Here is a 24241-nt window from a genome sequence, read left to right as displayed (position 1 = left end):
TAATTTAAAGGAGATAACCAAATTATCGCGAGATATGTGATACCGACAGCACCAACCCGGAGACAAGGAGGATATAAACATCGTGACTCGATTAACTGAAGGTTTGTTTATTTATGTAAAGGAAGGAGACTTTTTTATGATAGAGAGGGAGTCTATCACGACATAAATAAACAACAACAACAATAATAAGATTATACACATTTATATTTTATTAATTGTCAGATACCTTTAAAAAGCGGAACATAAAAAGAAGTTGCTTTAAATCCAATGATAATAATCGTTTGATGAAGCAGTCACTGCATTATAAATCGCATTTTTAAAAAAGTAATTAATTGAAAATAAATTTTAAAAAAAAATCTACATTTTTAATCAGGAGGACAATGCTTTTGTCTTTTAGGTCCTAAAAGTTAATTACAGTAAGACACATCTCTGACATATGCTGACCTATTTTAACAAGTTTTTGAAATAAAAGGCAAATGTGGTAAAATTGGCATAAAAGCTCAACTGCTGAATCATAAAAAAACAGAAAAAACAGGAAAAAAAAAACCCAGCTTATTATGCAGTGCTTCACTTTCGCACTCAGCACGATAAGTTATGACTGGTCGGCCGGTGTGTTCTGCCAGCATCTAAATGTGACGTTATTGGTCAGAGACGCTTTCACACCCCCAGTTTCTCTCTTCACATTTCTTATCAGCGGCCTATTTTAGGACCCATCTTATTTATACAAACAGGATGAACAGCCTGTGTCTTTTTCTCCTCTCCTGTCACGTTTCATCTTCAGGTAAAATTATCCCTTTTTATTTCTGTAAAGCACGTCTGTGCTGCAACAGCTGTTATTGTCCTTTCTTCCTGTATAACGGCACTCTGGTGCTGCGTTTTTAGTTTTACTTTCGTCTTTAATTTTATCATCTCCTAAATTACAATTATTTACACGTAGGAGGAAGTTAGAAATAGCTCATAAATGCACTGCTGAAACATCTCCTCCTAATTTAGTTAATATTATTGATATTTAATCCGCAGTTATCACGAGGAAGAACTGCTGACATTGTCAACCCGTTGATATCGTCACACGCAGTTCCCATCAATGTAACTAAATTAGTTGTATATCAGCAACAAATAGTACTACTACTACTCCTGGTGATACGGCTGCTACTACTATTGAGTTTAAATGAGAATATTAGTACATCATTTGTTATTATACCATATTTAAACACTGGGGGGCAGTGTAGCCAACAAAGCGACAATCTGCTATTTTAACCTGAGACAGTCCTATAAAAAAGGAGATAGAAGTATATAATACAGATATGATAGATTTGACTTAAGATGAAATTAGCTTAAAATTCACGAGAAGGAATTTTTTAAGAGCAATAAATACTGAATTATTAGTAAAATTACATTATAAATAAATTCATTCTGCCCTGCGACAGACTGACGACCTGTCCAGAGTGTACCCTGCCTCTCGCCCTGACAGCTGGGATAGGCTCCAGCACCCCCCGCGACCCTGAAAAGGATAAGCGGAAGCGAATGGATGGATGGATAGATTCATTCTTCCATTTGTGTTCTAATGGCATGTTTTCCTCAACAGTGAAACACTCCCTGAAATATTTCATCACTGCTTCCTCTGGGATCTCAGACTTCCCAGAATTTGTTGGTGCGGCTTTAGTTGATGGGGTTTTAGTGGGCTACTGCGACAGCAGCCTCAGGAGAGCTGAACCCAAAGTGGACTGGATGCAGGAGTTAGTAAAAAAAGATCCTCAGCACTTGGAGTGGTACACGCAGAAGTGCTCTGGGAATCAGCAGGTCTTCAGAGCCAATATTAATAGTTTGAAGAAGCGCTTAAACCAAACTGCAGGTACACTAATATCACCCTTTACCTAAAATGTTGCTCTTTTCATTCACACACAGCGAGACTTACATCCTCCCATCATAATTTATTTCATTTTATTTGGAGGTTTTCATTTACACACCTAAAACACTTAGTCTACCACATAAGTAAAATTACAAGTAAGATATTTACTCTGTTCTAGTGACCAGAATAAATTACTGACCTAGTTTAATTTGTTCTGTTAGAGGGATGGCAAGAAAAATATCTGCTATATACAAGGTCACTGTCACTGTGTACATCAACAGTAGCTGAAGTAAATGGTTACTTCCAAGGACAAGAATAATAAAGATGAGAATTTCTTTTCCTCTTATGATGCGGGTGTTGTTTTGATGATAAATATTGACGACTTGCAGCAGGATTTACCTTTCTGATCATCTTTAACCATCCACAACTTTACTGGCTCTGCATTCTCTCTCTCTCTCTCCCTGTCAGGTGTTCACATTTTTCAGAGGATGAATGGCTGTGAATGGGACGATGAGACTGATAAAATCACAGGCTTTAATCAGTATGGTTATGATGGGGAAGACTTCATAGCGTTGGACCTGCAGACATTAACATGGATTGCTCCTAAGCCACAGGCTGTCGTCACGAAACTGCAGTGGGATACTGAAAAACCCAGATTAGAGCACAACAAGAACTACTACATCAACAGGTGCCCCGACTGGCTGAAGAAGTATGTGAAATATGGGAGGAGATTTCTGCAGAGAACAGGTAGAATTACATATGCTATTATATATGGTTGCAAAAGCTTCCCTTTCTGTTTCTATTCTACAGCACCATTTCAAGGAAAATGAACCAGTGCATAGACAAGCATTTCATCAATGACTATCAGCTGTCCCAGATAAAGCCTCTCTCCCTATTTTGTTTTTATCTTTTCCCAGTTCTTCCCTCAGTTTCTCTCCTGCAGAGGACTCCCTCCTCTCTAGTCAGCTGCCATGCTACAGGTTTCTACCCAGAGAGAGCCATGATGTTCTGGCGGAGAGGTGAAGAGGAAATTCATGAGGGTGTGGAGCATGGAGAGATCCTTCCCAACCACGACGGGAGCTTCCAGATGAGCGTTGAGCTGAATGTTTCATCAATCAAGCCAGAGGACTGGAGGAGGTACGACTGTGTGTTTCAGCTCTCTGATGTTAAGGAAGACATCATCACCAAACTGGACAAGACAGCGATCCGGACAAACTGGGGTGAGAAAGGCTCAGGAATTAAGTTCTGTATCTCAAAGTTTACAACACCATCATATTTAAAAAACAAACAAACTCTGAAACAAATGTCTGCATGAAATTCTTGAGTCAACAGAAATTCATTAGTGATGTCATTTTAATGTCAAGAAATTACAACTATATGTAATGTAAAATATTTTGCACAGTGTCAGAGGAAACAATGGAGACATTAATTAGGATGAAAGGGAGTTTAATCTGCTAAAGTTTCTCAAATGTGCCAAATCTGATCGTAGGCATGAACCAATATAATAAACACCAAATATTGTACAACCTCATCATATAACCATGTATAGAAGAATGGTGCTAAGGAGAAGTTTGATAACAAAAAAGCCAAAAATGCATAATTAAATCAGGCTGAAGCAGTATTTACAGTGTCTGCTTTTACATTGTAAACCATCCTAAACACAAATTTTCTTTCTTTATGATCCAAACTGAGATCTGGCCACTACAGATCTCATGAACCACACCATTAAAGAAGAAAATGTTCTTCTTAACCACATACAATGTTCAGAAGTGATGCATTAACACTGGAAACAGCAGCTTGGTTTGGCAGCAGTGTGAATGATCTTACATTTTGGACCTTTTCAGTTTCTCCCTCAGTGTTTCCTGTTGGTCCTGTTGTTGGAGGTGTTGGAGGAGTTTTACTCCTCCTGGCAGTCTTTGGTTTCTTCATCTGGAGAAGAAACAACAATGGTGAGATTACAGCAGATTTTACTCCAATAATGAATTTGGAATTTATGCATGTTGTAGTTATATGTACTTACATGATATTTTTGGTGATATTTTTAGTGAGTTATTTGATAATTTGGCTTTGCTAAACTCTGTCATGTTAATCATTTTGTTTTTCATTATTCTGCCTGTATTTCAGGGTTCGAGCTTACAAACAGTGAGTAATATTAATAAAATGCCGCAACTTGTTTTTACTTTGTTAGTAACTGATACTCTGTTTACTGTAACAGGAGACATTTCATTTTCTGTTCTCTGTTTGTCTTAGCAGGGGAGCAGTGACGGTGAGAAGAACACCGAGTTTCATCACATTTTCCCAGAAAGGGAAATATTTTCATTTGGAGAGTGCTGATGACCCACCAGCTTTCATTAGCTGAACATACAGTATGCATAGAAAGATGCAGCTTTCAGGTTTGAAGAACAATGCAAATGCAAAGCGTTAAACCAGTGCAAAGTGGGAGAGTTATCTGACTGTATGGAGGACAGCCAAACAGCTGCTTTACATTTTGATCTCAGTAAACAGTTTTCTGATGAGTTTATAATCTCAGTCACTAATTTCAAGTGTTACAACATGATGCTCGTTCAGAAACTAGGGTATGCTTTAGGATGGGCCTAAATTGTGTAGTTAGCATAAAGTGCCTCATTTCTCTGTCCACTCCTCAATCAGCAATGGCCAAAATGCTCCGTTTGAAGCTGCAAGGATGTGACTTCACTAACATCTGGGTGATGATATTGATAATGATATTTTAAAAAAATTATTTAATAAGCATATTAAGTGTGTGAGAAGAGTTAAAATCCATTTTTGTTTTCTGTGTTTTTTGGTACATGTTCAGAGTTTTTACAAGGTCTGTTTCCTTCTAACCAGCTATTTATTCAATATGATGTAAACATATATGGTACTGTGCCCTGCAGAGAGAGTTGCACATGATTGTTTAAATATTTTTGAACCTTTATTTTGATAAGAACTTAATTATTATACACAGAGATAACATGCACAACAAAATAAAAGAAGCAGACTTTTATCCTTTGCTCTGTTGCTGACTGTGTTTGTCTCTGTTCTAAACCTCTGTTGTGTGAGTTTAGGCTCATTTGAAAACAACAAACATCAATCCTGAAAATAAGTTCTGTCTAAATCGAGGGTAATGCAAGACATTAAATACAAAAATTGAATTATAAAACAAAAATTAAATTATGTGGATGCATAAATATCTGATTAAATCTTCATAATTGCTCTGTCTCGCCAATACACCGTGTATCAGAAAGTATACCTTATATGTATATACACTACAATTCTGATAGCTGAAACGGTTTTGACTGAATAGTCTTTTGTTTCAACAGTTTGTGATTAGATATTTCTATTTAAATGCGTGGGAACTTTGGTTGTGATAGTTGATGTAGTGGTAGCTTCCTCATGAGGACAGTGAGACTTCAGTCTGACACGCCCACATTCCACAGGTTGAGGACGAAGCATGTTTCAAATCTGCTGACAAAGGTTTGAGCTCCAGGATTTCCAGAACAAAATGAAGTTGCTTGCACTGCTCCTCTTCTGTAACACTGCGTCTTCAGGCAAGATCACATCGTAACTCTTACTGTTACTTTCTGCAGGGATTGTTGGAAGGGTTGTTTGATTTGATTACATTGTCTGTATTTGGTTACTATCCTGTGTAGCAACAAGCTGTGGAAGTTTTACTTTCACTTTTAAAGCGAGCGTTTTAAAGTTACTTTGCTTTAAAAATGTTGCGTTTGTCTTAGAGGCAAATCAGATTAATTAAATTAAATTTAAATAAAAAATCTTTCCCCCCTTTTGCAGAATTATCATCTGAACGCACTGTTGTGCCAAACATAGCTCTATAGACTTCTCTTGTTTGTGTGTGTTCATTTGTTTATTTATTTCTATTATTTATTTATTTATAAAATACTATTTTTATATTTATATCTATTACCTATTATTTTCAATGTACACGTGAAATTTGGCAATGACAGAGCTGAAATTCGAAATTAATCTAATAAAACAGAAATTATACAAGATTAACCAAATTACAAGACAATATTATCAATAAACCAGTCACTCCTTGTTGTTCCCATGTTGAGACTGAAACGCCAGGGGGACCGAGCTTTTGCTGTTGTGGCTTGCAAATGATGGAATAAGTTGCGCCTCCATATTAGGGTGGACCCAACACTTGCAATTTTTAAATCACTTTTAAAAACAAACTCTTTTGCCAAGGCGTTCTAGGAGTAGTACCAGAGTTTGTAGTCTTAGTCAGTTTTTGGTTACTTTTAATCTTCTTTACTTTGTTAATTTTATTTATTTCATATTTTAATATCTATTTATTTTATTCAGGTTTACAAGTTATTTATTCATTTTTTAAAAATCTTTTTCAATGTATTTATTATGTTATTGTTATTTAATTTTCTTTGTGTGTTTAATGTATTTTTTTTTAAAACTTTTATCACTGTTTTTCACTGAAAGTACTTCAGTCAGCCATGTTGTTTTTAAAGTGGTCTAAAAATATGTTGGGATTGGAGTAAATAAGAAGAAGAACTGAAAAGAAATAAAGGGTGAAATGAACATACAGGTCCTCACTGAGAGAGTGAAATGGGTAGTTTCAGCACTCATTGGAAAAATACTGTAACTGTGCATAAGTATGGTATGCAACTAATGAACAATTTTTGCTGTCTCATAAAACATAGTCTAAGTGGAAAATGGCGTAAATAACAAATACTATTTTTCCCTTTCATTTGATTCTCTTTGTTATGTACAATCTTTATTTTACATGAGTAAAAATGACAAAAATTATTAGGTTTATAACATGTTCTTTAGTAACCCACTGTGATAAAACAGCTTTAAAAACACTTCTAAAATGTATCTCGAAACTTAAAAATTTCTCTCCTCACAGTGAAATACTCCCTGAAATATTTCCTCACTGCCACGTCTGGACTCCCAGACTTCCCAGAGTTTGTGGCTTCTGCTTCGGTTAATGGAGTTCAGGTGGGTTACTGTGACAGCAACATCAGGACAGCCGAGCCCACACAGGACTGGATGAAAAAACTAGTAAAAGACGACCCTCAGCACCTGGACTGGTATTCTGAGAAGTGTTTCGGAAATCAGCAGGTCTTCAGAGCCAACATTGATAGCTTGAAGCAACGCTTAAACCAGACTAGAGGTAAAAAGATAATGACATATATATTCTATGTGTACGTCCATGTTTAACTTTATCTTGCTGTCATTATTTTATGACTTAGCAGATATGTTTCTCTCAGGTGTTTTGTCACTTTGGTGTAGTACAATGTAGTAGTCAGTGTAACCACATGCAAACACATGCATGCATTCATTAACACATTTTTTAAGAAAAATAAAATAATCACAGGAGATATGACTTTCTTTTGTTATGTTTGTTTATCTCAAATCTGTCCAAGTCCAAATAACAAAAACATCTTTTTTGTTTAGATATTCATGGAGAAGTTCTGGTAGTTTTATTAGATTATTTACTGCTGTATGGATTTACATTATGCAATGCCATTCTTGCCCAAGAGTGGCTCTGATTATGTTTATGCCTTTGCCATTAACTAAAATCTCCATCTAAGTGTCTGTGACAACCTCACAGTGTCCCATGTAGTCTAGAACTGCTCAGCATTTTCTTTATTGTTCTCCTGCCCGATATATGTATATTGTAATGATTATATTAGTCAAAAACTAATTTAATCCACCTATGATAATCAACTTATGACATTTGGCTCTGCTTCAATCTCTCCTTACAGGTCCTTGCATCTTACAGAGGATGAATGGCTGTGAATGGGATGATGAGACTGAAGAAATTAAAGGTTTTAATCAGTACGGTTACAATGGTGAGGACTTCATAGCATTGGACCTGCAAAACACTAACATGGATTGCTCCCAAACCACAGGCTGTCATTACAAAACTGAAATGGGATGCTGAAAAAGCTCGATTAGAACACAACAAGAACTACTACATCAACAGGTGCCCCGACTGGCTGAAGAAGTATGTGAAATATGGAGAAGCTTTCTGCAGAGATCAGGTAGGATTATATTTCTTAGTCTGTGCAGACATATGTTATGTACCCATTGTATCTCTAATCCACAATAACATTCCAGTGAAAATAAAAAAAATATCCCATGACATCTGTTCAAAACATCTGTCTCAGTTAAGACTCATTTGCTTTACAGTTCTTCCCTCAGTTTCTCTCCTCCAGAGGAGTCTTCATCTGTAGTCAGCTGCCACGCTACAGGTTTCTATCCTCACAGAGCAAGAATGTTCTGGAGGAGGATGAAGAGGAGTTTCATGATGGTGTGGACAAAGGACAGATCCTCCCCAACAATGACGGCAGCTTCCAGATGAGTGTTCAGCTGAATCTTTCATCAATCAAGCCAGAGGACTGGAGCAGGTACGACTGTGTGTATCAGCTCGCCGGTGCAGAGACAGACATCATAACCAAACTGGACAAAAAAGTGATCCAAACCAACAGTGGTACGACAGGCTCAGAAGTCATGTTATTGCTGTTAAAATACTGTAGCTATAGTGTCTTTGTCTTCTTTATATGTCACGTAGCCAGGATATGTCAAGTTGAACTCTTGTACTCATTTCCAGCTGGATTTTGTTTTATTCTACAAACCTGCTAGAGTAGCTTTACGTGATGATTCATAGTTCAAGACAACTCCTATTTAATTTATGTATCTACAAATACTGCTGGATTATCACAGATGAATGTTACAACAATAAAATGTTGTTTGGGTTAGGCTTTAGGGAGAAAGAGGAACAGGAGTGTGGAAGCTGTGTGGCTGTTTACAAAGCCTGATTGTTTTTTTCTTTTACCCCCTGAGTTGTCAAAGTATATTTTTAGACTTGTTCTTTCCTAGATTCACATTACACCATCTCATTTGCACCCTGTGAATAACAAACCAATCAACTAACAGAAGAAAAAAAAAGATTGACAGTATTTTATCCAATAAGAACTCTCAGAACTGAGGCATTGAGATTGGAAGCTCCTTTGTTAATTGTGTGAATGAAGCCACATTGTGGGACTTTTCAGTTTCTCTCTCAGAGTTTCCTGTGGGTCCTGTTGTTGGAGCTGCTGTTGGAGTTTCACTCCTCCTGGCAATCTTTGGATTCTTTATCTGGAAAAGAAACAGTCATGGTGAGATGCAGCTGATTTTTCCACTTAACTTCATAATTGTATGTACTCATATAACATGAGAGTCCTAGAAAATATTTTTATTTTCATTATTCTGAATCACTCATCTATATTTCAGGGTTCCAGCTTGCTGACAGTGAGGAAACAACAAATTGATCTTGTTTTTTCATTTTGGGAAACCACACAATGACGACATTAGCTCAACAGGTGAACAGTGACGGGCTCAGTTTAGAACAGTAATGTGCACACATATGTGTGTGTGTGTGTGTTTTACATTTGTGTTGTAATGATGCACTAAGCTTGAATAGATCCTCTAAGTTATCTACAGGTCTTTATGAAGCATTGGTATTGCTGTATTGCTGTGCAGTCCATATTCTTGCATGTATTTGTACCTTCTGTTGTTATGCATATATTTCTCTTGTTTGTATATATTTCTCCTGTATGTTATTTTGTAAGACAGGAGATTAAAGACCGTATTGTGAGAAACATTAAGCTAAATGTAATCATAAACATACAGTGATATGTTCACTAAGCACTGAATAAACTGAAATTTTGAACTTAAGAAGAGGTTCGTATGGAAAGGTGACGATCAAGATGCCATTTTTTTAAGAAATGGAAAGGAGGACAAAAAGCTGAAGTACAACAAATTCTTTTTTTTTTTTTTTTTTTGTTTTACATTTTTTCTTTTATATTTTTCTTTTAGGTGCTCTTGTTTGTTTTCTTAACTGTTGGATTTTATTTAGAGTTGATCAATGGTATTTTATGTTTAGTGTTGTGAAAACGTTTTGTTAAGGTTTTACCTTGCGCTTCCCTTCATCTCCTCGTCCTGCATCCGTACCTATTAAAGTAAAATGAAGTAAAAACTGTGCTCAAGATCAGCTCAAACTGCTGTTAAAGCTGAAAAACATTGATCCTGTTTTCTTAATGGAAATAAAAAATGATATAAATCAATTGATCATCTATTGTGTCTTTTTAAACTTTCAGACCAAGAAAACTATATCAATATCCTGTCGTCTGTCCAAAGTTTCAGTCCTCGAAAGACTGAAATATAATTTTAACAGCTTAATAAAAATATTAATAAAGAATGAAGTATAATCATAGTTCCCTCAGTCAGACTGTCACTGCATGAGGACCTACTGAGAGTTGTGTTTTTTTCTGGGTCTTGGGTAAAAAACAAATGTGCTTCAGTGATGTACAGAACTAAAACCCTGAACTCTTTTTTAAATGAATATTAATTAAAATAGTACAGACAGGAAAGACACGACTGGGGGATAGGAAAGGGAGAAAGAAAGAAAGAGAGGGAGGGAAAAACACAGAGGGAGAGAGGACAGTGTTGAGAGAGGAAAAAGAAAGAGAAAACAACCGAAATAGAACAACACATACACACAATATTGTTGCAATACCTAAATAAATGTAAGTAACAGTAATACTTAAATATTGAATATTATTGTGCAGCACGCAGGACACAGCTCCGTCCCCCAGGGCATGAAGCAGGCATGGAGGAGATTCAGGCCCCAGACATCCAGAGGCCCCCACCGCACAAGTGCCCAAGGAGGACCACTGTGCCACCCTCCTGGAAAGAACTGAGGAGAGCCCCAGACGTGGGGTCACAGAGCAGCCACGGAGCTGAAGCCAGAGGGGGCTGCAGCGACGTGCCCGCGGGCTCTGCCGGTAGCCCTGACTCTTCCCGTACGTTTAACATGCAGCTCTATCAAACGAAGGCAACTAGTTCTTTCATTTATTTTTTATTCACTGTATAATTTATGTAATAATTATTAATCATGTTATTATTAATATTTGTTTCCAGCCAACTGGATTATAATTTTTGTCTTTGAAAAATTATTGGCATATTGAGTAACTGATATTCTAATATTGTGTGACCTTGTAAATATAGTATTTCGTTTTCTATTAATTGATTTTATTTTTTCACTTTTCTCCTAAATATTACCCCAGTATGCACATTAGGGACCAACAGAATGAATGACACATTGCAGTCTCCATAATTTACAGATGTTGTTGCCGTCTTCTTGAGAAGTTTGAGAAAATAAATCATCTATAATTGTAAGAACGGCACACTCTTCCCTCTGTTGGACTTTACTTATTTCGATTTTATTTTGACATCAATAATTATAATACATAAGATAGATCCTGTTTATGTAGCTGAGAAAATCAATTCCAAAAAATCTAAATAAAATATGAGAATTCTTTTTTCTTTTTTCCATGAAACACAAACAAACATTCAAACAAACAAACGTCCATAAAGTTTAAACAGACTGAAGCTTAAACGGATAACTTTAATATGACAAAACATATTTAGTAACAAAACTTACATCAATATAATAAAAACAGAGGGACAAATATATGAAACTACACACAAAAATCTCTTTTGTGGATTTCTGGTCACTGACTGCACTCAAACATAGAGAGCAGCTTTAACAGTTTTGATAAATCAAAATGTATCACATGACCACAGAATCTCACATTTAAACACAACAACAATCAATAGAAAATGAAGCGGTTCTAAAGAACAGAATAGAAAGACAGCACCACTCCAACAAATTTGTTTTCCCTAAAAAAGTTTAGAACAGAACAAAACAGTTTTAGCTGTAATGATAAAGAGACTTGTAGACAAAAATGAAAATGCCTATATGTATTGTAAACATTTGACCTTCTTTTTTTAAATAAAACAATTAAAAAGGTAAACAAAAGTCAAGTTCATATAACAAAATTAAAAAAACAACTCTATTCTTATTTAACTGGAGGAGTGCAGAGAGTCCTGCGTTTGTCTATTTAACCTGATTCAGTTGAATCTGTTAAGCATGTTTGTCAAGAGCTGGTGAAAGCCAAAGAAAAAAATATATCGGTTACACAAATAATGTTTTAAATCCAAACTGTCAGACCAAAGCGGGAAAAATACAAATAACGAACAATAAAGTCGTACTTACATGATGTAGAGTCGCCTCTCTGAAACTGAAAAAAAAACCCCAATCCCACTCTTTACATAAATTCAGGATAACCATGTTTAATATCGACAGTAATACAGAAAATAATTGTAACTGAGGCTTCGCACTGTTCTTCTGAATCTCTCACCTTTCTTCTTTTTGTAAACAGCAAATCCAGCAGCAGCAACGATGATGAGAACAAAAACAACTACTGCAGGAATGATGGGAACTGTCATATCAGAGGGGTCCTCTGCTCATAAAAAACAAATAAAAAAATCAAATAAACAGGATAAAATGAAAGATGTTAGAATAGAAAGAAAATCCACCCATCCTGCGTATTCATCTGGTTAATCTATAATTCACAGGCTTAATTGTTGAAGGGAAGTGAACATTTTTTAATCAGAGCATCAAGTCAGTTAAACTTCTGAGATATTGATGTAAATTGGTAAATGGCCTGTATTTGCATAGCGCTTTACTCAGTCCCTAAGGACCCCCAAAGCGCTTTACACTACATTCAGTCATTCACCCATTCACACATCAACACACTGGTGGTGGCAGCTTACATTGTAGCCACAGCTGCCCTGGGGCGCACTGACAGAAGCGAGGCTGCCGGACACTGGCGCCACCGTGCCCTCTGACCCTCTGATGTGGTCATTTAAGCAGCGGAGATGGGTGTTTATTCAGTTTCAGCTGCTTTGATGGTAATGAAATGAACAACAGGTGCCATAGAGGGGCAAACAGGAGTGTTTCCTCCTTATCCAAGTTTTTGCATTCAGCTAGGGTCAGCCTCACTGCTGGCAGAATGAGGCAACACCTGGATGCTACCAGAGTTATTAGTTTGTATTTTTAATTAGTTTCCATTTTTGTTTATTTACTAACTCTGTTCAGTTTCATTAAGTTTGCAGAGTTTTTATTGTTTGAAAATGTTGTGTTTCAGTTTTAGTCTTTTTAATGATTATTGTAAGGAGGGCAGGTCAGAGGCAGAACTTAGGAAAATCAGTAGTGATATTACACAAAAACACAGAACCTTTTGAAAGTTAACTCACAGCTTTTTGAAGTTGCATGCACATCAATGTCCCCCCACACACATAAGCTGGAATAACAGTTTTACCAGCCTGCTAGTCAGTTACTCCAGGAAGAGCCTACAGGGATATAGAAGTGTTTGTAAACATGTAAAGCCTGATCCATTAATTGAAGTGTTTATTGAACATTGTCTGTGAAGGTTCTCAGTCATCCAGGTCATCGTCGTTCAAAGGAGCTTGCAAAGAAAAGCGTCTGGACTTCTTTAAGTTGCTTGAAGACGTTTCAACCTCTCATCCGAGAAGCTTCTTCAGTTCTAAGGTCAATGAACTGAAGAATGGAGCCAGCATGACTGGCTCCATGCTCACCTGGAGCCAGTCAGTGAGACATTATGTCTCCTGAGACATTATCCAGCGTCTCATTAGCAGCATGCCCTGTGTTCAAAGTCGGGCCATACATTAGGGCCCAGCTCTGAAGTTAGGTGTTAGGTGAAGTCGAGGTGTTTCTGAATTCCAGAGTCAGCAGTGTTGCATACCTTTGTTGTACCTTTGTTTCTAACACAATACCCAGTCAGTATAGGTGTACCCAAATCTGTATTTGGTGGATTATGAGACATTTTTTTATTATAGATTATAATAAAAAATAGACATTTTGGGAAAAAAAATTGAAATATAAAATTCCAAAATTCACTGTTCATTTACATGGTTCTGAAAATATTTTCTTAAGAAGGTTAAGAGCAGTAATGGATTGCATTTAACCAGTGAAAAAAATATTAAATAACTTTTTTCCCTTCTGTGATGACCTCCATTAGTTATTCACATAGTAAGAGCTATTCTTCAGGACAAAACATTCAAGCATCACGTTAGCCAATCCACAATATCAGCAAATGAATCAAATGAGCTTCACTCACCTCTGCCAGTCCTAAGTATGTTTTCTCTCCAGTTGGTTCTGATCATTATTTCATTCAGTTTGGTGACGATGATATTCTCACCACTCAAGAACTGAAACACACACTCGTATCTCCACCAGTCTTCAGGTTTGACTGATGAAACATTCAGATCAACAGTAATCTGGAAGGTGCCATCATCGTTTGGGAGGATATCTCCTTTTTCCACACCATCATGAATCTCATCTCCATCTTTTCTCCAAAACATCACGGCTCTGTCAGGATAGAAACCTGCAGCGTAGCAGCTGACTGGAGAGGAGGGAGTTTTCTGGACGAGCGATACTGAGGGAAGAACTGGACAGAGGGATGATGGGAAAGAGAGAGATTGAGAATGGATGAAAGAAGTAAAGTCAATAAAGCAGAGAAGGAAAGGAAACAAGAAAAGAAAATTAATAGGAACATATTGGAAACAATTCGAGCACCGTCCCCAGCTTTCTAGCAGCTGCATTATGACATACTTTAAGCCAAATGTAACCAAACACAGTGATATATGGTCACTGGGGTACCACATAAAGCTAAATGCTCAACTAGATAGAAGTACTAAATAAAAAGAATCATTAGTTCCGCTCATGTAAATATTTTATTTCAACCAAAACTAATAACATTCATATAAAGTTCTCACCAGCACGTGAAGCTAAAAAAAAGGGGGGTTGGGGAATTAGCAACAACCATTAGAACTGCCTGGAAAACACAGATAAGCTATGGAACAACTCCATGAAAGATGTTATTACATTATGCAAAATCAACCTGTTGAACTGTATTTTTTTTACAAACGTAAAAGTAAAAGTAATCATTTAAAAATGTAAATTAGGGTCACAGAAAATTTTCTGTGTTTCTTTGGTTTACAAAAGCAAGGGCAAAGAAGCCTAAAAACACAGTTGTTTAAAAATTGTTGTTATTATGCAAGTTAAAAAAAATACTTACAAAATAAATAGAATGCAAAATGAAATAGCTATCTGTCTGTATATCCACAGTATTTGTAATAGCTGCAGTTTTGTCTATGTGCTGGCATCCTTGTATTCCTTGTTTTCACTTCCTGTTTTATTTGAAAATCACTGTTCTTTGAGGGTTTGTTCATTTCTCTAACTTTTGTGCCTCTTTTGTCCTGCCTGCGAACTAAGAAATCCATCTCAAGTACAAGGATGTCTAAGTTCAAAGCATAGAGAGGAGGAGGGATGAGACAGGTTTGTCTCTTTCCTCTGACAATTGTCACTTTCTTTACCTTTGATCCTTTTTCATCCTTTTTTTGCAAACACCTGTGTGGACTTTGCCTAAGTTACTCTGCTTGTTCTTATCAATTTTCAAAGCTCATGTTTTATTAGTTCACTTCTCTTTGGTGTTTGGTCGTGCAAATAACCAATTATCTATTATGAATGTACAAGTGTGGAGAAAAAAGGATAAAGCTGCTATAGCAGGTGTCCATGGATTTAATGTATAACTATAAAGGTGCATGGCATTATATTTTTTTTACATTTTCCAGCAAAAGGGAACTTTTCAACTTTGCACTCAAATTTACACAAATTAAATTGTAAATTTTTTGCATTCCTCTGTATTGAAGGCAGTTGGAAACACTAGCGAGCTCATGTTTCTCTTCTTATTCCCAGTGCAGAATGCTGCTGCACTGGGAATACACTATATCATTCATCTGCCTTCAAACAAATAAAATATTTTGACCAGAAGCATATTTTGTGAGGTCAGACCAGAAGGCCTGGCTCTCAGTCTGCACTCATCCCAAAGGTGATCTGTTGGGTTGAGTCTGGATTCAGTTATGTCTTCCACACCAGACCTTGCTTAGTGCACAGTTGGAACAGGAAAAGTCATCCCCAAACACTTCCCAGAAGTAGAATTATTTTTTCTAAGTGTGGTAGGACTTGACTTAAGCGGTCAAAGAAGTGCAGGAGACTGATGCTGTCCAGTGTAGCAAGTGATTTATTCACCATTTTGTGACCCAAACAATATTTACAAAGAAACTCAACTCTATAATAACCTCAGTTCAAATAAACATAACTGAACTTAACGGAAATTAAGGTCAAACTGCACACAGCTACACTGACCTGAACCTTTTTTCCTTGAAACACCTGAGTTCTTCTGCTTAAATAGTCCACTTAATCAAACAATTTATCCTCTGGACTATTCCATTCAGTAGGTAGGTAAGATGAACATGATTATATTCAAACCTCTACTACTCCTCTTTACTGGCAACATAAACTCTGTGGTGTAATCAATACATATTACAACAATAAATCTATTTCTTCATAAACCCTCTAAAATCAACTTTATTAAATTATAAGAGTTCTTCCCCTTGTCTGTGAAGGTTCTCAGTCATCCAGGTCATCGTAGTCAAAGGAGCTTGCAAAGAAAAGCGTCTGGACTTCTTCAAGTTGCTTGAAGATGTTTCACTCTCATCCGAGAAGCTTCTTCAGTTCTAAGGTCAAATGGTGGAGAGTCACAGATATAAACCTAGTGGGAGTAACCCCCCACAGAGGGACAAAAGGACCACCTGATGATCCTCTAATCGCCTGAGCCAAGGTGTGAAACTGGGTGTGGGTCCCAATCAGCCAGAGTTTCGGGTGTGTTCATTGTGAAACCTGGCCCCACCTTATCATGCGAATTCCTGAGGTCAGATGCCCCAGGATGTGAGTGGGCGTTAAGGCGTCTGGGAAGGGATCTCAAAACTGGATTATAGATGGCAGAGAGTTGGTCGTAAACCCCCCCCTCTGTTCAAAGATGGTCGCTCACATGATGCAACACCTCATCTCTGTAAATCAATAATCAATAAAGTTATATTGATAATGGAACTGTAACTGCTAAATTCAACTGATTCTGTTCATAATTTTTATGCATAGAATTTCTAGGCTTAGCCAAGAAGATTAAGATTAAGGCTCTTGGACAGTCTCAGAATCTTATCTCTGCCTCAGATGATTTGGTTGTTTTGGCTTCATCAGGCAGTGGCCTCGAGCTGGCACTGGAGAAGTTTGCAGCTGAGTGTGAAACGACAAGAATGAGAACTGGCACCTCCTAGTCTGAGGCCAAGGTCCTCAGCTGGAAAAAGTTGGAGTGCCTACTACAAGTCAGGGATAAAGTTTTTGCCCATGTAGAGGAGTTTAGGTATCTCAGACAGGGGAGCCGGAGATCAACAAACAGACTGGTGCCATGGCTGTAGCGATGTGGACAGTGTACCAGTCAGTTGTGATGAAGAGAGAGCTGAGCATAAAAGCAAAGCTCTCAATTTACCAGTTGATCTATGTCTCTACCCTCACCTATGGTCATGAAAGAATGAGATCCCGAAAACAATCTGTGAAGGGTGGCTGTCCTCACCCTTAGAGATAGGGTGAGGTGTTCGGCCATCGGGAAGGGGCTCAGAGTACAGCTGCAGCTCATCCACATCGAAAGGAACCAGACTATTGTGTTTATACTGTTGCTTCAGATTTTCGGTGTCTGCAACCACATTAGGCAGTTTAGATTAAAAAAATAAGCTAGAAAACCAATGTCATTTCCTGTGCTGAGAATGATCACTTCAATTATATGATTAGATTTGCCGGTAAATTTGACAATGGTCACCATATCACACATGACCTCAGAATTTATTTTTTCATGTAAAACTCTTACACCATTAAAGAAACCCTATAATCCATTGATCCTTGGGTGAGAACACTTCAAAGGAAAAGGAAGAGCTAGCACAATGCACAAACTGCAGGTCAGATCCTGAAATGGACTGGAGGCCAGTGTAAGGAGGCCAGTATAGGTTTAATGGGATCACACTCTTTCTTGCCCAAAAAAAGGTGAGCTGCTGGATTTTGAACAGCAACCCAACCGATCAAGTCCACACAGTTGAGCTTGACAATTGGGCAGAATAACAAGAAATAAAACAGCAAAATGGTCTGAAAGTATCACAAATCTCAGTGAGACAAAGTTTAAACCAATTGACAAAACAAGGTCCAGTATGTGTCCCTGCAAATTCAAAAAAGACTTCTTTGTTGAATTTAGCAAGTAGTATTCCAGTTTATGACAAATGACTGCACTTCAAAGGTGGAGGAGGGGTCAGATGTTGACTGTCGACATCGGAAACTGGATTTTAATACAGCTGTTAGGCCCAGACCTCTGCCTGTAGTTCGAGGGGAACTGGAAAACATACAGTCAAGAGGAAAAGTTCTCAGAATGGGGCGAACTCTCCAGCACGAAGCCAAGTCTCTGTCAGAAACATAAAATCCAATTCACTAGATGTGAAGGATTCATTTAACTGAAAAGTATTGTTTATTAGAGATCTAGCATTTATAAGAGTCAAACGAACAATTTTCTCCTCATGAGCTGTTGTAGAGGTGCAGCTCAATGGGCAAATGTTCCCATCATTCACATCGCAACACCTGGTCTGTTCTATTTACTTTTTTTTATTTATACATTTGATAAGCATTCAAATATCTTAATGAATACAGAATATAGATCTAGCACAAAGCAAGAAAGCGTGAGATAAAGCTAATCAAAAAGGTATTGGCTGAAGCAAATTAGTGTTATGCCAACCGTTTTAACAAAAGATAATTTAGGAAGCAGCTCATTTACAGGCCTTGAAGCAAAAGAGTAAAACAAAACAAACAAACAAACAAAACAAAAAAAGTCCATCTTAGATGAGTAAATACTTTAAATTAAATTTCATAACAATAATCCACCCAAAAAAAACCAAGAGTTTTAGTCTTATTATTATTATATGCTTTCTTCATTCTTGATTTATACATTTTTCTAATCTCTGGTTTTAAACATGTTTTAACCACCAGCAAGTTAGGTAAACCCGGATGAGCAGGAAAGGCAAGATGGATCCACTGAAGCCCCAGTGATCATTGGGTTGGGAAAAATAATCCACCTGAATAGCAGAAAGAATTAAACCAACAGCCACATCTCAGGTAAGATTTAGCTCTCAGCAGAAGACCTACACATCTCCCCCTTCATCTGAAAGATTAGATGACAGCAGGCAAGTGAACAAGTGTGCCGGTTTAAACACCAGTGATCGTAGAGGGGTTGAGGTTTGATCACCCACATTATGCTTTAGGGTTATATATAACCATATTTTAACCACTGGGGGGCAGTGTAGCCAACAAAGCGACAATCTGGCTATTTTACCTGAGACAGTCCTAGAAAAAAGGAGATAGAATATATAATACAGGATATGATAGATGTGACTTAAGATGAAATTAGCTTGAAATTGCACGAGAAAGGGAATTTTTTTAAGAGCAATAAATACTGAAATTATTAGTAAAAAATTACATTAGAAATTAAGTTCATATCTGGCCTGCACAGACTGACGACCTGTCCAAGTGTACCCTGCTCCGCCCTGACAGCGGGATAGGCTCCACACCCCCCGCGACCCTGGAAAAGGATAAGCGGAAGCGAATGGATGGAGGGAATAGATTAATTCTTCCATTTTGTGTTCTAATGGGCATGTTTTACTCAACAGTAAAGCACTCCCGGAAATATTTCATCACTGCGTCCTCGGGGATCTCAGACTGCCCAGAATTTGTTGGTGCGAGGCTTTAGTTGAGGGGGTTTTAGTGGGCTAACTACTGCGAGAACAACAGCCTCAGGAGAGCTTGAAACCCAAAGTGAGACTGGATGAGAGATTGTAAAAAAAGAGCCTCAGCACTTGGAGTGGATACACGCAGAAGATGCTCTGGGAATCAGCAGTCTTCAGAGCCAATATTATAGTTGTTTGAAGAAGCGCTTAACGAAGACTGACAGGTAGCACTAATAGCACCCTTTACCTAAATGTGGCGCTTGGCAGTTCACACACAACGAGACTTACATCCTCCCCAGCAGAAGTTAGTTCAGGTGAGTTGGAGGTGGTCATTTACACAACCGAAACACTTAGTCTAAAACACAGAAGGAAAAGTACAAGTAAGATATATTACGCTGTTCTAGTGACCAGAATAAAATTATGACCTGTGTAATGTGTTCTGTTAGGAGGATGGCAAGAAAGAAAAATATCTGCTAGAACAAGGTCACTGTCACTGGTAACATCAACAAGTAGCTGAAGTAAATGGGTTGACGTCCAAGACAAGAATAATAAGATGAGAATTTCTTTCCTCTTATGATGTCGGGTTTTGTGTTTGATGATAAGATGTGACGGGACTTGCAGGCAAGGATTTACCTTTCTATCATCTTTAACCATCCACAACTTTACTGGCTCTGCATTCTCTCTCCTCTCTCTCCCGTGGCAGGTGTTCACATTTTATTCAGAGGATGAATGGCTGTGAATCGGGACGATGAGACTGATAAAAATCACAGGCTTTAATCAGGATAGGTTATATGGGGAAGACTTCATAAGCGTGGGACCTGCAACATTAACCAATGGATTCTCCTAAGCCACAGCTGTCGCAAGAAACTGCAATGGGATACTGAAAAACCCAGGATTAGAGACAACAAGAACTACTAACATCAACAGGTGCCCACGACTGGGCTGAAACGAAGTATGTGAAATAATGGGAGGAGATGTCTGCAGAGAAAAGGGTATGAATTACATATGGGCGACTAATTATAGATGGTTGCAAAAGCTTCCCTTTCTGTTTCCTATTCACAGCACCATTTCAAGGAAAAATGAAAACCAGTGCATAGACAAGCATATTCATCAATGAATAATCAGCTTAGGAAACCGAATAAAGCCTCTCGTCCCTATTTTTGTTTTATCTTTTCCTCAGTTCTTCCTCAGTTTCTCTACCTGCAGAGGACTCCCTCCTCTCTAGTCAGCGGCCATGCTATACAAGGTTTTTCTACCCGAGAGAGAGCCATGATGTTCTGGCGGAGAGGTGAAGAGGAAGAGTCATGAGAGGTGTGGAGCATGGAGAGATCCTTACCTCACCACACGGGAGCTTCCAGATGAAGCGTTTGAGCTGAATGTTTCATCAATCAAGCCAGAGGACGGGAAGAGGGTACGACTGTGGTGTTTACGCTCTCCTGATGTTAAGGAGACATCATCAACCAGGACTGGACAAGACACAGGGCGATCGCGGAACAAACTGGGGTGAGAAAGGCTCAGGAATTAAGTTCCGTATCTGGCAGTTACAACACCATCATAATGAAAAAACAACAAACTCTGAAACAAAATGGCTGCATGAAAGTCTTAGTCACAGAATGTCATTAGTGAGTCATTTTAAAGTCAAGAAATTAACAACTAATATGTATGTAAAATATATTTTGCACAGTGTCAGAGGAAACAATGAGACAGAAATTAGGAATGAAAGGGGAGTTTAATCTGCTAAAGTTTCCTCAAATCTGCACAAATCTGATCGTATGGCATGACCAAATGTGAATAACACCAATAGTGTAGGCAACCTAATCAGATAACGCATGTAATAGAAGAATGGGGGCTAAGGGAAGTGATGATAACGAAAAAGCCAAAAATGCTAATTAAATCAGGCTGAAGCAGTATGTAAAAAGTGTCTGCTTTTACATTGTAAACCATTCCTAAACACAAATTTTCCTTTCTTTATGATCCAAACTGAGATCTGGCCATACAGATCTCATGAAACACAGACCAGTAAAGAGAAATGTTCTCTTCTTAACCAGCATACAATGTTCAGAAGTGATGCATTAACACTGGAAACAGCAGCTTGGTTTGGCGCATGTGAATGTCTTAACAATTTTGGACCTTTTCAGTTTTCCTCCTCAGTGTTTGTCCTGTTGGTCCTGTTGTTGGAGGTGATCCGGAGAGTTTTAAAAACCAACAACAACCCCCAAAAAACCTCTCCTGGCAAGTCTTTGGTTTCTTCATCTGGAGAGAAACAACAATTGGGAGATTACAGCAAGATTTTTACTCCAATAATGAAGTTGGAAGTATGCATGTTGTAGTTATATGTACTTAAATGATATGTTTGGTGATATTTTGAGTGAGTTATTTGATAATGGGCTTTGCTAAACGCGGTAATGATTAAGCAGTTTGTTTTTTCATTATGCTGCCTGTAGTTCAGGGTCGAGCTTACAAACAGGGATAAGATTAATAAAAATGCCGCAACTTGTTTTTTTACTTTGTTAGTAACTGAGACCTGTTTACTGTACAGGAAGAGACATTCATTTTCTGTGCGCTGTTTTTGTCTAGCAGGGGGAGCAGTGACGGGGTGAGAAGAACCACCGAGTTGTCATCACATTTTCCCCACAGAAAGGGAAATATTTCATTTGAGAGTGCTGATGACCCACCAGCGTTCGAGTAGCTGAAGCAATACAGTAAGGCATAGAAAGAAGGCAGCTTTCAGGTTTGAAGAACATGCAAATGCAAAGCGTTAAACCAGTGAAAGTGGGAGAGTTATCTGCGGTATGGGAGGACCAGCCAAACAGGCTGAGCGTGTACATTTTGATCTCAGTTAAACAGTATTATCGATGAGTTTTATAATCTCAGTCAATAATTCAATGTTACAACAAGGATGCTCGTTTCAGAACTAGGGTATGCTTTAGATGAGGCCTAAATTGTGTAGTTAGGCATAAAGGCCTCATTTCTCTGTCCACTACGCGCAATCAGCAATGGCGCAAAATGCTCCGTTTGAAGCTGCAAGGATGTGACCTTCACTAAACTCTGGGATGATAGGATAATGATATTTTAAAAATTATTTAATAAGGGCATATTAAATGTGTGAGAAGATTAAAATCCATTTGTGTTTCTCTGTGTTGTTGGTACAAATGTTCAAAGTTTTTTACAAGGTCTGTTTTCCTTCTAACCTAGCTATTTTATTCAATATGAGGTAAACATAGATGGTACTGTGCCCTGACAGATAAGAGTTGCAGACAGTGATGTGTTTAAATATTTTTGAACCTTTTATTTGATATAAGAACTGAATTAGATACACAGAGATTAAAATGCCAACAAAATAAAAGGAAGCAGACTTTATCCGTTGCTCGGTGGCTGACTGTGGTGGTCTCTGTTCTAAACCTCTGTTGTGTGAGTTGAGGCTCATTTGAAAACACAAACATCAATCCTGAAAATAAAAGTTCTGTCAGAAATCGAGGGTAATGCAAGAAATTTAAATACAAAATTTATTTATAAAAAAACAAAAATTAAATGAATGTGGATGACATAAATATCTGATTAAATCGTCGAATAATTGACTCTGTCATCGCCGAATACACACCGTGTAGCATGAAAGTATAACCTTATAGGTAGATACACTACAATTCTGATAGCCTTGAAACGGTTTGACTGAATAGTCTTTTTTGTTTCAAAACAGTTTGGGATGAGATATTTTCTATTAAAAAATGCGTGGGAACTTGGGTTGTGAGAGTTGATGTAGTTGTAGATTTCAGCTCATGAGGGAAGAAGTGAGACTTCAGGTCTGACACGCCCACATTCCACAGGCATATGAGACGAAGCATGTTTCAAATCGGCTGACAAAGGTTGGAGCTCAAGGATTGCTCCAGAACAAAATTGAAGTTCTTGAACTGCTCCTCTCTGTACACTGCTCTTCAGCAGAGATCACATCGTAACTCTTAAAAATGTTACTTGCCTTCTGCAGGGATTGTTTGGAAGGGTTGTTTTGATTTGATGACATGTCTGTATTTGGTTACTAATCACGGTGGAGGCAACAAGCTGGGAAGTTTTTACTTCATACTTTTAAGCGAGCCGGTTTAAAGTTATTTGCTTTTAAAAAAGTGATTGGGCTTTGTCTTTAGAGGCAAATCAGAATTAATTAAAATTAAATGTAAATAAAAAATCTTTCCCCCTTTTTTGGACAGAATTATCGATCTGAACGCACTGTTTGCAAACAGAGATCAAATAAGAACTTCTCTTGTTTGTGTGTGTTCATTTGTTATTTTTTCTATTATGTATTTATTTATAAAATACGATTTTTATATTTATATCTAGATTACCTATAGTTTCAAGTACAACGTGAAATTTGGCAATGACAGAGCGGAAAGGTCGAAATTAATCGAATAAAACAGAAATTATACAAGATTAAACAAATTACAAGACAATAGATCAATAAACCGCGGCAACGCATTGTTGTTGCCATGTGGAGACGAAACGCCAGGGGGACCGAGCTTTTGCTGTTGTGGCTTGCAAATGGAAAATTGGTGTAATAGTGCGCCTCCATATTAGGGGGGACGGCACAACACTTGCAATTTTTAAATTCACTTTTAAAAACAAACTCTTTTGCCAAGGCGTTCCTAGGAGTATACCAGAAGTTTGTAGGTCTTAGGCAAGTTTTTTTTGGGTTACTTTAATCTTCTTTACTTGGTTAATTTTAGTTAATTCATATTTTTAATATCTATTTAGTTTAATTCATGTTTACAAGTTATTTATTCATTTTTTTAAAAAATCTTTTTTCAATGTATTTATTGTTATGTTATTGTTATTTAGATTTTCGTGGTGTGTTTTAAT

General features: G+C 37.5%; 2 protein-coding genes and 1 pseudogene across 5 annotated transcripts; 2 read left to right on the top strand and 1 right to left on the bottom strand.

The window, feature by feature from the left end:
• The first annotated feature begins 17 nt into the window (after positions 1 to 17).
• Positions 18 to 4578, top strand: LOC120728162 (major histocompatibility complex class I-related gene protein-like). 4 transcript variants are annotated; one of them, XM_040022941.1, is made up of 7 exons: positions 18 to 101; positions 1586 to 1852; positions 2318 to 2596; positions 2767 to 3069; positions 3694 to 3798; positions 3974 to 3991; positions 4100 to 4578. In XM_040022941.1, the coding sequence occupies exons 2-7, from the start codon at positions 1729 to 1731 to the stop codon at positions 4111 to 4113; spliced, it is 843 nt and encodes a 280-aa protein (XP_039878875.1). In that variant the 5' UTR covers positions 18 to 101; positions 1586 to 1728; the 3' UTR covers positions 4114 to 4578. The 4 variants fall into 4 exon arrangements, with proteins under 4 accessions (XP_039878875.1, XP_039878873.1, XP_039878872.1 ...); XM_040022939.1 differs by lacking the exon at positions 18 to 101 and adding an exon at positions 581 to 781; XM_040022938.1 differs by lacking the exon at positions 18 to 101 and having other exon boundaries at positions 1510 to 1852; positions 4103 to 4578.
• A 112-nt stretch (positions 4579 to 4690) lies between these two features.
• LOC120728164 lies at positions 4691 to 9176 on the top strand (annotated as a pseudogene).
• A 2747-nt stretch (positions 9177 to 11923) lies between these two features.
• Positions 11924 to 14338, bottom strand: LOC120728254 (major histocompatibility complex class I-related gene protein-like). Its single transcript, XM_040023058.1, has 3 exons — positions 13855 to 14338; positions 12073 to 12174; positions 11924 to 11952 (listed from the first exon to the last, which is right to left on the bottom strand). The coding sequence occupies exons 1-3, from the start codon at positions 14336 to 14338 to the stop codon at positions 11924 to 11926; spliced, it is 615 nt and encodes a 204-aa protein (XP_039878992.1).
• Positions 14339 to 24241: the final 9903 nt, after the last annotated feature.

Source organism: Simochromis diagramma, unplaced genomic scaffold, assembly GCF_900408965.1.
Source record: "Simochromis diagramma unplaced genomic scaffold, fSimDia1.1 OVJJ01000307.1, whole genome shotgun sequence".
Taxonomy (NCBI): Eukaryota; Metazoa; Chordata; class Actinopteri; order Cichliformes; family Cichlidae; genus Simochromis; species Simochromis diagramma.
This window is presented reverse-complemented; position numbering and strand designations above follow the sequence as displayed.